The sequence below is a fragment of the Carassius gibelio genome, chromosome A10, assembly GCF_023724105.1.
Source record: "Carassius gibelio isolate Cgi1373 ecotype wild population from Czech Republic chromosome A10, carGib1.2-hapl.c, whole genome shotgun sequence".
NCBI lineage: Eukaryota > Metazoa > Chordata > Actinopteri > Cypriniformes > Cyprinidae > Carassius > Carassius gibelio.
In genome coordinates, this window is record NC_068380.1 from 7302441 (window position 1) to 7315474 (window position 13034).

At 35.9% G+C, this 13034-nt stretch overlaps 1 protein-coding gene across 7 annotated transcripts; it reads right to left on the reverse strand.

Annotated features, from left to right (window-relative positions):
* Positions 1–920: 920 nt before the first annotated feature.
* Positions 921–12390, reverse strand: LOC128020986 (CUE domain-containing protein 1-like). Of its 7 annotated transcripts, none has more exons than XM_052607830.1 (12): positions 12247–12390; positions 9127–9297; positions 7300–7884; positions 7081–7211; positions 5254–5380; positions 4668–4899; positions 2798–2863; positions 2410–2499; positions 2177–2321; positions 1906–1964; positions 1725–1797; positions 921–1638 (listed from the first exon to the last, which is right to left on the reverse strand). In XM_052607830.1, coding segments are annotated over exons 3-12 (1233 nt in total). In that variant the 5' UTR covers positions 7609–7884; positions 9127–9297; positions 12247–12390; the 3' UTR covers positions 921–1637. The 7 variants fall into 7 exon arrangements, 5 of the variants coding, with proteins under 5 accessions (XP_052463790.1, XP_052463791.1, XP_052463792.1 ...); XM_052607831.1 differs by having other exon boundaries at positions 9127–9551; positions 12247–12366; XR_008185455.1 differs by lacking the exon at positions 12247–12390 and having other exon boundaries at positions 1906–1960; positions 2228–2321; positions 9127–10245.
* Positions 12391–13034: the final 644 nt, after the last annotated feature.

Below are 13034 nucleotides of genomic sequence, written 5' to 3' on the forward strand. Positions count from 1 at the left end.
CGGGATAAAGTGACAATAGTGACAATAAAGTGTCACAAACAATCGAGGTCACCTGTGCCAAGATTAATTTAAACTTAAATAGGCAAAATAAATTTATGTCAACCTCTCTTTATCTATTTGAATATATATCTATATTTTTAGAGATGTTTGTTGCTGATTAGTTTGGTCACTGAAGCAGACAGTTGGTTGTTTTGCGCTGGCCGATATGATACTGACACCTAGCGTCGTGGATACAGCATCACGCAAAAGCAAAACTTGGCATTTTCCGAAGTCATTGTAAAAATCTTTATTGATTTATTCCATAAGTGGAAAAATTTTAATAAAAGGGAAATTGTCAATACAAAATGAGTTTGTCATATATGACTGGAACGTCTGATCCGCCCCCAAGAGTAGACCCGAGATGTAAAACATAAGCTTTTACAAGAGTGATGATATTAGATTTCTCTTATGGAAATGTCAGTGATTTCAAAGATATTTTGTGAGACGTGCTATTAATTTCTTTAATTGTAAAACTTTTTACTGAGGAAAAAAATTATCTATATGCGCCTTTAAATCGTAACATCCCTCTGCAGAGTTTATATCATGCAACGAGTTATCATAAAATAGCCTGACTAAATCTATATTTATAAGACACGTTTTTCATAAAACTGATATATTTTTAAACATTGGGTAAAAATTATTCTCATTTTTAAATGTGAAAATCCCCTTATTGTTTGGCCTTATGGCACATGTGATGTTCTCTGCTGGTTCTTGTAAGAATTAAAACACAAGAGCACAACCCAAGTAAGCACCAATGTGCTATCACATTACCAAGTAAACAAAACTGTTTATCATCCTAAATGTTTGACTTTGTAAATTTGCGCATATGAAAAGTTTCATCCCTTCTGCAAACGAATTATTAAAGGACAAACAAGGATGTGTTGCTCTCAAAATGTAATTTAATAACAAACTACATCATCCTTTGAAAATCAATATCAATTTACAGTGAGCTGACAGCTCTAAACTCTGAAAATTACAATTTAGTTTTAATAATTAGCCTACTATCCCAGTGTAAATACACAAAAAACAGAACCTCACTTCACACTAAGAATAAAATATGTTTGTTAATTTCCGGAATTAATGGTGAAGAAGTCTTGAGCATGATTTTAAATTGTGATTTGGTTGAAAACACAACAACTTTAATTTTATAACACATTTTACACCAATCTCCAAGTTATCAAAATAAAACCTATAAGATAAGATAATGAGAATTGAAAAGAGCTTTATCTATAAACATCAAAGGAACTGTACATAGACTCCAGGCCATTAAAATTACTCCTGAGATAAACACAGATTTTCTTATCAAGCTGAGCAATGAGGTTTTGTGCTTGTGGATGTTCTGAGCCCCGAGGCCCAGCACAGCATTCTTCTAAACACCACCAGATCTGCTACACCACATGACAGTCCTAAACTAGACTGTAGAACCAGAATATTACAAACAATATAGAACTATGATGATTTTATGGTTCAGGTTTAATAAAGCATTGCAGGAAACTAATGAGTAAAATCTCGATCATCATGACGCTTTAGTCTTCAGAGCTGTTGAATCAGGCTCTCTAAAGCAGACAACATCGGCAGCTCCGGCCAGGATTCATCCATCTGTCAAAAATCATAAAAAAATATGTGCCAATTATCCATATTCGTCCAATGATGTAAAGATGATAAGTGTATTTGTGAGCACTTACCATGACATCACTTCCTTTGACTCCTCCCCTTCGTCTCTTTCTGAAAGTCTCTTAAGTTTGTTGTCATCCTCAGCTTATAGACACAAACATATTTCCACTTTACGAGGTTTCACCAAATATTATACATTTTATGAAGTGCCGATAGATTTCACATTTGCATTTAGATAAAGGGAATATTTACCCGAAGGCGGCCCCTCTACTTCTTCCAGGAGATTGACGATGGAGGTTGCAGAGCCTTGACTGAGAGGAAGTCAAGGACCAAACACACTACAGGTTTAATACTACAATGCCATATAGCTTATAAGATGTATTCTAGCATTTTTAACTTTAAAAAAGTATAGCTTTTAATTCATACAATACATATCAGAACAAGAAGATCAAAAAATCATATTTAGACATGCACTGACATTACACTGAATCTAGTAGTTATAGGAACAAAAAACACAACATACATAGAAGCAAACTCCAGGCAGCGACTGTCGGGGCTGGACATGTGAGGATATGACTGGTGTTTGGAGAAAGCTCGCTTTTTGGACTTCTTTCTTCTGGTCTTCTCCGAGAATGATCTGGCAATTTCAAAAAGCTTCTTCCTTGTAGCTGCAGGTAATAATGCAGTGATCAAAAAGGGCCAAGAGCTCAAGCCATTACATGAACTTGCTGTTAAACTTCGTCTGCGTTTTCCTACATTTGCCCATGTGCTTGAGTTTCTCCAGGAATAAGGCATCGTCAGAGACTGATGAACAGGCCTCCTCAGACCCCGAGACACAATTATCACCTACATCAAGAATTAGACAACATATGGTTGCTCACATTTACCAATCACATTTTCTCCTTTGCGTTCGGCAGATGATTAAATAATGACAGATTTTTTTTGTTTTTTTTGTTAAACAGACTAATTTAACCTTATGATAAAAAAAATTGTTAAATGCTGCAAAAGTGTAGAATGTGGTCCCTGTAGGCCGTTATCTGTGTGTTTTTTTATGTGGCGGCACCGACAGGTTCAGATGAAGCTTCCTGTCAGTGTTTGTGTGGCAGACATGGCTGATGGATGGATGAAGATGAAGGGAATCTACCTTCGGCGGAGTTCTCTGTGCAAGCGGATGAATGACCACACTGTGCTTTCTCGCACCTCTGATGATCTAAAACACAGCAGGTAACAGGGTCACTGAGGGCAGGTGAAGATCGGTCGCTCCAGAGTGGAGACAGTGGAGTGAACAACACAACACTGCACACAGTGAGCGGTTCACACACACAACCCTCTGGGGTTCATTTAAAAGGCACTTTAGCAGAATGATAGGAGTGATAGTTTGCAAATATGAGAATGAAAAACATTGCAAATCTTTTTGCAAATAGAAAGGTAGAAATTATATTTCATTATATTAATCATCCTAAAGGTAGGTAAGGTGAGGAAGAAATTTTGGGAGGAACTAAAACTTTGAGGGGGCACAAAAAATAGGTAAATAGGTAAAAAAAAAAAAAAGGTGCTTGAATGCAATGTTGGTTAATGAGTTCTTGGCTATGAACAGGGTATCTGCAGGATTTATAAGCTCAAATTTAAGACCACCACAAATAAAATTAATACCACATGAGCAGGGCAGGGCAATGTCTATAGTGACATATTGAACTGTAAAATGACTGTAAAAAGCACGATTACAGGTTTTCACAATTTTTTTATATATATATATAAAGTTATAAACTTCACATTTCAGAATTTAAACTTTTTAAGAAAATCGATGAATCAAATTGATCAATTATTATATTAATTGAAACAACTATTACAAATAAATTATTATATTAATTAAGTAGCATATAAATATATTTTACAGTCTAAATTGTTTAGATTTTTCTAATGCATTATCTTTTTGTCGATCCACCAGTTCACATTTACAAATGTGTGTTTGCTGCATAAAAACATGGGCTGATTTTCACATTGGTCTGAACAAAACCAGCAGACTTATTGAAAATGCAAATTCATTCTCGGAATTGCAGAAATACAGTATAGTTCCTCCAATAGCAGCAGAAAACAAAGCAGTGACTTTGAAACATACAGAGCTCCAGTTTAATCAATTAATTCATCGCCTTCTGAAGTTTAATCTTTACAATAAGTCATACAGCAACTCTTGTCTTTCCATTGCCAAATTTAAGAACTCTTGAAATCATAATAAATAAGACTTTCTTGTACCATTTAAGACTGTTTATGGCCTTAATTTTGACTAACTGTAAGACTTTTAAGGACCTGCAGAAACCCTGTATGAATGACAGATTTCCCTCACATTGAGAAATCCAAACATTATTTCATTTTATGTGAAGTATGTTTGAAAAATGAGTGTTTGAGTGACAGTGGGCAAGGTGTCTCTGACATAGTTGCACTAAACCTTTATGAGGGAAAGGTCAAAAAAATTTCACCACAAAAACTGAATGATAATAAAAATCCATTTAATTCACTTCTAAAAGTGTTTAAAAATTTAGGATTAGGTCTACAGTAAATATAACTGAAACAGAATTTAATTAAGTATAAATTAATTAATTTGAATAATAGTGTAACATACTTTTAATTTAATTTTAATTAAATGTTGGTATACAATTGTATTTTGTAAATGCATGAAACCTATTGTGAACAATTTCTGGCCTTGTAATTTTTTAAAAACAAAAACGTTACAAATAAAATCTTCTGGTAAAGCAGCAGACTTTTTTCTGGTGGTCTATGTTGGTCTCTCCAATTATTTAGTCTGCTTACACTCCACCACTTTCTGCATTTCATTTTTTTTTTTCACATTTCCATAATCCATTTAACTCAGATGTTCTTCACAATATGTGGGAAAAATTATGTTGCCACTTCCTTTACATATATAAACAACTATATAAACAATAGAAGTCAATATGAAATTCACATTGAGGTCAGCATATTTGTGTGTGTGTGTGTGTGTGTGTGTGTGTGTGTACCTATCTCCAGAGCTATGAGGAAGTCTCTGTTACGCTGTAGCTCTTTCATGAACTCCTGATTCTGCAGAAAAAGGGCTATTCGCTCATCCTCCAAGTATTGTTTCAACTTCCTGTCCTGTTCAGATGACCAAACGCCACCTGACAGGGCACTACTGCTGGATGAAAGCTGCATCAGGGATGAAAGTGAGGAAGAGGAGGAGGAGGAAGGCTGAGACAGGTTGCTCTGAGAATGCTGCAGGGGGAAAGAAATCAATAATGACATTTTTAATGTCAAATGAATTGCCCTTATCTGGTCTTAAATTTACTGAATTAAGGCCCTAAAATAAAGATGTAATGCTCAACTCAAGATTTTTGTTTGTAATTTTGAATGAAATGTTGGCTGAAAAAAATGGAATGAGTTAAATGCAACAAAAATATTATATGCATGATATGGCCAGTGTATGAACCCAGTGAATTTGGAAGGAATTTGAATCTGGATCTGGATCTAAATCTTTGAATCTGGATCTTAATGTTTGCTAATGTAAACGCATGATATTCAGCCAAGATTTTAATACCGAAAATACATGTAAATGGTTTATAAATCCACCTGAAGACTTTCTGACTGCTGAGGCAGGATACGCAGGAAGTCATCAGGGAGGTTGCCTAGTAACGGTGGATTCCAGTTCCTGTGTCTGCCGACCTGCTGATGCCCAGGAGGGGGATAATCATCGAACCTGACAAAATGAGTATAAAATAAAACTAATTCTTCTTATGAAACACACTCTTAAAATAAGAAAGGCCTGATGGGATTCTCATCTTGAGGTTTAAAGGCACTGTTGTTTGCGGAGTTCACTTACTAATAGATCAGTAACTGTTTCCATCCATATATTTTATGAGACTTTTTGTGCGCTTGATGGAAATGCCAAGATGTGCATAAAATCGTATGCGCTCTGCTGAGGTGGAATAAATTCCTCAGTGCTCAGATGATTGGATGAGTGCACTAACCAGTGGACTAATGTCTTTGTACACCATCTCAAATGTTGCTTTAGTCAATCTGTAGTCCCTGAGCAAAAGTCTGTCATCAAAATGATTTGGTTACCTCACAAATCTGTCCCACACAATCCCAAACATCAGGTATCCTGCTCCAAACGCAAGATAACCTGACAACTGCTGGTTGTTACTGGACTTTGTCTGTGAGCTCTGAGTGCAAGTCATTTATTATGGATGAGATCAGAAGCTACAATGGCTTCTTCAGTTGCAGTAGCATTTCTTTTGATTCTCAAATGTTTTATATATTCAACATATTCCTTCCGATATTCCTTTTTTTTTAAGTTAAATTATCAACTTTGAATGTACTATGTAGTCTTCAAGACTTTGATGCTTTGATGTAGTAATATCAAACTAATAAGGGACTTACTTAGAAACCGTTTATTCACTAAATAGCTTGTTAGTTTAAACGGTTTACACAACAAAGCAGCAGACTAAACTTGAGAAGTAAAGCACATCAGTTCAAAATGGTTATATAGACTAGCATAGCATTGCTAGCATTAGCATTGTTTTAACATGCTGCTAACATACATAAGCATGTTGCTAGCATGTTTTGACATGTTAGTAGTTATTTTTATAAGGTTTAGCACATTGCGAGAATGTTTTAACATTTGGCTAGCATAATTTAGCACATTGCTAGCATGTTTGAGCAGATTTTTACATTAAACTTTAAATTATATATTTTAGCACGTTATACCAAGGTAGTTGTTAGGCTTTGCTGGTGATATAAAAGCTAGCCTGAAGGAGTTATTGGATGAAAGTTTTCACCCTCTGTGGGAATTTGGGCCTGTTTAGAAAGTCCCTTATGGAAATTCCATAAACTAAAGTTAGGAAAAAGTAAAAAAAAAAAAAAAGAAGAGTAGAATACACGGAGTAAGAAACTCACAAAAATCTGTGCAGAGTTTGGGGATCCCAGCCTGGAAGTCTAGACTGCATTCATTTTATAAATTTGGTCTCAGAAGAAGAAGAATAAGAAGAAAAATCTTAAATTGTGGATCAATTTGAGGTGAATACATTTGTTAACCAACAGAAAGTCATAAACTTTAGAGCACATTTACCGAATAAATTCCTTAATGCACAACAAAAAGCTTATGTGACTTTGAATCAGCAGATAATTTGACTGGATAACCAATGGACCAATCTCATTGTACAGCATCTCAAATCTTGTTTTTATTCTTTTTCTTAAATGCCTGGTCCTAAGTCTGTCATCAGAATAATTTGGTGTGAAGAAAAGTAAGAATAAATAGTAGCAGAATTTTTTTTCAAGTCAACATAAAAAGCATTTCAACAAAGTGAATGCAGATACAATGTCTCTCTCACAGGTTAAAGTCTACTGTTATTATTAGTCATTTTTCCAACAGGAAACATGATTAGTTGTTTTTCTTGCCTGGGTGGCGGTGTGGATGGAACATCTGCAGGATGTTTTCTGTCATAGATGTGCATGTCGTAGGAGGGCGGCGCGTAGACGGGTGGAGGCTCCTCATCTGAGCTGTCCGGCTCCAGTGTTCTTTCCAGGATCTGCAGGAGAAAAAAGGGAAGATTCTTTTGTGCACACAGATCTAAAAATGCCACACTTTTAGATCTCATTAAAAGTTTCTAGACTCACCTCTGGAGGGATGCTGTCCTCAGAATCCGAGCTGTCATCCGTGGCCTTGCTGTCCAGGCTCATCTGCAGTAGCTGGTCAATGGTGGAGTCGACAGCACCATGGTTGGCTCTTAAGACACACTCAATAACCTCATGCTTCATGCTGGGGAACATCGTCTTAAAGTCATCCATAGCCTGGGTAAACTCCAAACGCCGGACCTGATGTGGAGGCCTTATGTTATTGAGCTCTCGTGATCCATCGTCGCTCCCTCGTGTACCACTGCCATGGTTACTGTTCGCATTACTCCGGCGGAAAAGACTGGTCATCATTTACAGCACCTCCCTCCCACTCAGAGCTGCCCATTCACTGCAATGATCCCACCCGTTGACCTATGCACCGCCTCCGGACACACCTGTTATCCACTCATGATGCCTCTGGAGGTAAGCTTCCGTATACAGAGGGGCAGCATTGGATAAACCTTTCTTCTGCTGCTGATAGCTAAGACTCAACCACATCCACGGCTGGCTGGGATTCCCAGAATGCCTTGCTCTCGCTCTCACAGTCAACCTCAAGCGAAGTACAAACAGCGGCCCACTCCTGAAGACCTACATTAGAACAGCGAAATGTTAAACATTGCTTATATTGAGAGAAAAAATTGTTGAAAAAAATACGCAAAAACATATATTTAAATATAACATTTATAACACGTAGTCACTCTTTTAATATGAACACTGTTATTTTAGTATTATTTAATATATATTATATTATATTAATTATAAGTATTTTGAATGTGATTTTGTTTTCTATATTCAGTTTTTATTTGAACTTGACTTTTTATTATATTATGTTCTTTTGTCATTTTTATTTGTTTTTGTGCATGGATCTTTTCTTTTTTATAGGTTTTATTTATTTTTTTATTTTAGTTTAATAATGTTAATACTTCAACCTTACATGTTTATTTATAAAAAAAAAATTTAATCAAGTCACCAAGGCAATTTAAAATGTATGTTTTTTTATATTGTATATTTAAGCTTTGTTTCAATAACCAAAAATGATTTTTAATAGATTTACTTTTAGTTAACAGAAGCAACACTGAATATGAGGCCCCAAAAACAGAATGTACATATATTTGTATTTATTTTTAGTAGATACAATATTTATTGGCTTTAACATCAGTGCAAGAGTATAATATAATATATGAAAAATTAAATTGCATATTATAGAATAAATAGAAAAAATATATATAATTACACCATTATAGAAATGGTTATAGAACTTTACTTTAGACAAAGGAAAAGGTCTATCACAAAAATTACTTTAACATCTATAGGATGACAATAGTGAAAAATGTCTTAAAAACAGACTAAAGAACAGACGTTTCAGCTCATACATTCTTCAGTGCTTTTGTAAAAGACTTTTGCCTTCTAATCATCTAATTGTGTGTCTATCAGTGTGCGGACATTTTTAGTTTTTTAAGTGGATCAAATTTTTCTTGATTTACACTCCTGAGAATGGACTGGTTATCTTTTTGGAGCACATACAAAATCTTTTTTTTTTATATAGTTCTTTACTTTACATATTTACATTTTTTTTTTAATAAAATGAATAATTTTAAATTGTGAATCATACATGCACACATGAATAGCATGAGTCATACAGTGGATGGTCCCCATTGGACATTAAATGGATCAGGGTCATTAACAAACAACGCTTCCATAAAAGATAGGATAGGTATTAAACTCTTCAAAAGGGCACATTTTGCCCTCTCACCATACATGATCAGACACTGGACTCATGATGTAATCATGTGCTTCACATGTCCCTATATGTTTCCATTCCCTACTTACCGTCTCTCTGCAGAGGAGATGCAGACTCACACCAAAAGATCCACCAGGAAGCAACTAATGCCAGCAGGATAAACCTTTAACTCCCATCACAGGCTACAGGCTCCTCCATAAAATCCATCAACGGAGAGGTTCGGATATCCCTCGCTCCCATTTTCATCGCTCCACATTAATCTGCACCCAAAACCAAACAGGCAGCGCTAAATATAGCCAGAGACTCTGGCACAGTTAGCCAGCGAGGCTCAGGAACAGTAGCAGCTTAGTGATGTATCTCTGAAGAAGGGCGGCTGTGCCCTTGTGAATAACATGCAGCAAAGCCTGACGTCATCCATAGTTAATACGCCCGCTGAGCTGATATCGGTTAAGCAGGGGTCCGTGTGACCCACTGAGACAGATTAGAGCCAGAGGAATGCCACACAGCGCAGGATCTGATGGATAATTGTGAAAGAGATCTCAGCATGGTGGAGATGTCATCATAATCGGGGCAATCATCCTTCCGGTGCAACACAGGAAAGCTTGTTATTTTAAATTACGGCCATCATCAACAGTCAATGTGATCGGAGGCTGCTGGTCTTGTCTCCATGGCAACCCCCGTGACTATCAATCTCGCAGTCGTTGGACCCTCGGAGTAAGTGATTCATCAAGAAAACTCAGAATAAACCACAGCAGTGGTGTTAAAGTGCCAAACCCGATTTAAAGCTTCAGTCAATCTTGCCGTTTGGTCACACACTTGATATGAAATCAGTAAAAGCTGCACTGTAAGTGTAAAGCTTTTCAGATTCAAAACAACTCCAACCTAATTGAACTGTGTGAAGGAAGAAATTCTATCATTTAGACACCTCCATGTTGTTTCAAGGCGGAATTACATTTTTATAAAACATACCCTAAAATAATCTATGAAGGCCTGTTCAAACCAGAAGAGTTAATCATAACAATAACAAAACTAGCATCCACACCAGTGCATTCTGTTCATAATTTTGTCGACTTCCTTAAATGCTCACACTCTTTAAAGCATAATAAATTCAGAATGGCTATCATCATTGTGAAAAGTGATTCCAACTATATTGATCTTCCATGTCGTTATCATTATGGTGTGGATTCTGCTGTTCCTTTGCACTTACAGAATGATGTTTACATAACTATATTTATCATCTTCTGCTTGAAAAGGGTTTAAATTGAAAACTGATGAATCACTGACTCAGTGAGTTTAATTCAAGAATTGAATCAGTAAGTTTCATGAATCAGATCAACTGATTTGATTCAAAAGAGTGATTCATAAATAAAAGTTCCAGAAGGGGTTTTTCGGAGCAAGGCCATTTCTGGTTCCCCAAAGAACCTTTCAGTGAACAGTTCTTAAAATAACCTTTTTTTGGGGTGGGTGTTATATTTATTTAAAAGTTGAATGAATCTTTCTTGACTCATTTTGGAACAGAACATAGAGTAAGTGTGAAGCTGGGAGACACATGACAACCCCATTATTAATAATGAGCTATAAACAAAGCTTTAATGAAATTTAGAAGGAGCCCCTGCCAAAATGATCCTAGTCTCCCTTTCTGTATTACTCTGCCAAATTCAGATGCTTTTTCTGGCTGATTCAGCAGCCAAGAGGAGAGTGAAATCCAAGCGGGCAGATTGTGGTGTCTGACACGGAGAGCTGTTATCACCACAGGAGTCGTCTGTGGGTTCATGCTTATGTCAGAACACACGCCTGCTGTCTACGTATAAAAGCAGCAGCACGTTCACTGGCACATCTCTGCTATCATTAGCTCTAATGGGGCCAAACCCATGAGGATAAATTCCAGTAGTTGCTTACACAATTTGTAAGATTTTGTTTTAATTCATTTTATAAGAGCAGAAATGAAAATAGACTGCACTGAAAAGATGCAAGCATTTCCCCAAATGTTAATACAAGCAGGCTTTTGTAATGTTCAGCCCAAAGAAAAAGGGAACAGTTGCATAGTGTGCACTGAACCGAAAGCACGAGCAGGGCTTTGACACTTGTCCTTGTTTCTGACCTGGATCCACTGAGATAGAAGGAGAAAAGTGAAGATGAGAGGACAGGAAGGAACAGTGCAGAGGGGAGGTGACAGTCAAGTATCTTAAAAATAGCGTTTATACTAATACTGAGACAATCAAGTTATACTTTACCTCAAAAACCATAAAACTTTTTTTTACTAACATTCTTTGTTCATCTTATTTTGTATTCCACAGGTGAAAGAAATGCAATGCAAAAATTTGAAATGACATGAGGGCAAGGGGAGCTTTTTGGGATGGACTATACCTTTAATAGAATCTCTGCTCTTAAAGAGGTCCTATTATGCTCTTTTACAAATCTTGACTTTATCTCTCCTAAGTCTGGCATGAACGCCTGGAAAAGTTTCTGTATCAAATGAAGGCCCGCCTTCTGAAATACAAAATGCCCTGTGAATGGTTAGCTGGGCCAGTGTGTATTGTGATTGGCAGCACTTGGCGTCTGGTCGGGAAATGTCATGCCCCTTACCATAGCCACACTTGCGAGCTTCTGTGTAAATATTGCTCGAAATCAAATCAATTCACTCAAAAAAACTCAAACAGCAACATTACGGACTAACTACAGTTGAAAAGCATAATAAGACCCCTTTAAGCCATAATATAATGATACTAAAAACTATATTAGAGGCATGTGTTCACTCATGGACCCCATCCCAGGATTCATTGAGTGGAATAAAACTCAATGAATAAAATAAAAAAATCTCATACTTTCTTCTTCTTCTTTTTCTAGTAAAAAAATTTTTACACTACATTTTCTCTGGAAAAAAAAAAGATGTGCACAAAAAAAAAACTGCTGTAAATACCACACAGTACTACATAGTAAAATATTATCATTATTATAATTTAATTATTACATAGACATAAATGGACCAGAGACACAGATGTGTTAATTCCATCACATCATACTGTAGCAACATAACAGCACCGTAATTTATGAGTCCGGCACTATATTGGGGCGTTATTAGTGCACAACCACACTAATGCCTGTCTGGCTAGAGAATTATAACTGAACAGTGCTTAATTTATATTAATAAATGCATAATCAAATCAAATGACAGAGAAAGAAGCAGCAGACTAAGGGTGAGATCTTACCATCTGAAGAGATCGGCTCTGATCACATTACTCGATGCTGCATTCCTCCATGTTGTATATAATCAGTGATTGTGTGTGACAGTGTGTGACAGCAGCGCTCCAGCTCGTCAGATGGTGGATCTTTATCGGCTCTTGAGAGAATGAGCTGTGGGCAGATTATCCTCCTTTTACCGCACTCAAGAGCAACCTAGTGGATACAGGTGAGTAAAGCATCCCAGCATTCATTACAAAAGATCAAATCAACCACATTGCATAACTATTCATTCATTTATTCATTTACATATGAAAAAAATATAACAGTATTATATTCAACAAGAATCAGAAGATTTTTTAAAATAAATTAATATTTTTATTCAGCCAGGATAAATTCAATTTATCAAACAACAAAGACAAAAAAAAAGTGTATTTCAAATGAATGGTGTTTTATGAACGTTCTATTAATTACATAATCCAAAATGTATATGCATTAAGGTGTCCACAAAATTAATTTTAAGCAGTACAACTGTTTTCAACATTGATAATAATAAGAAATGTTTCTTAAGCACCAAAATCAATGTACTGGAATGATTTCTGAAGGATCATGTGATGCTGAAGACCGGAGGAATGGCTATTAAAATACATTTTAGATTATTCATATATTCAAATAGAAATGAGTTATTTTATTTCACGATAGTACTGTTTTTTTTATTGTATATTTGGATTCAGCAGTATGTAGACCTGCTTCAAAAATATTTTAAAATCTTGCGTATATACTCATTCGCATTCAAAGTTGTAAAATAGCCAATAAA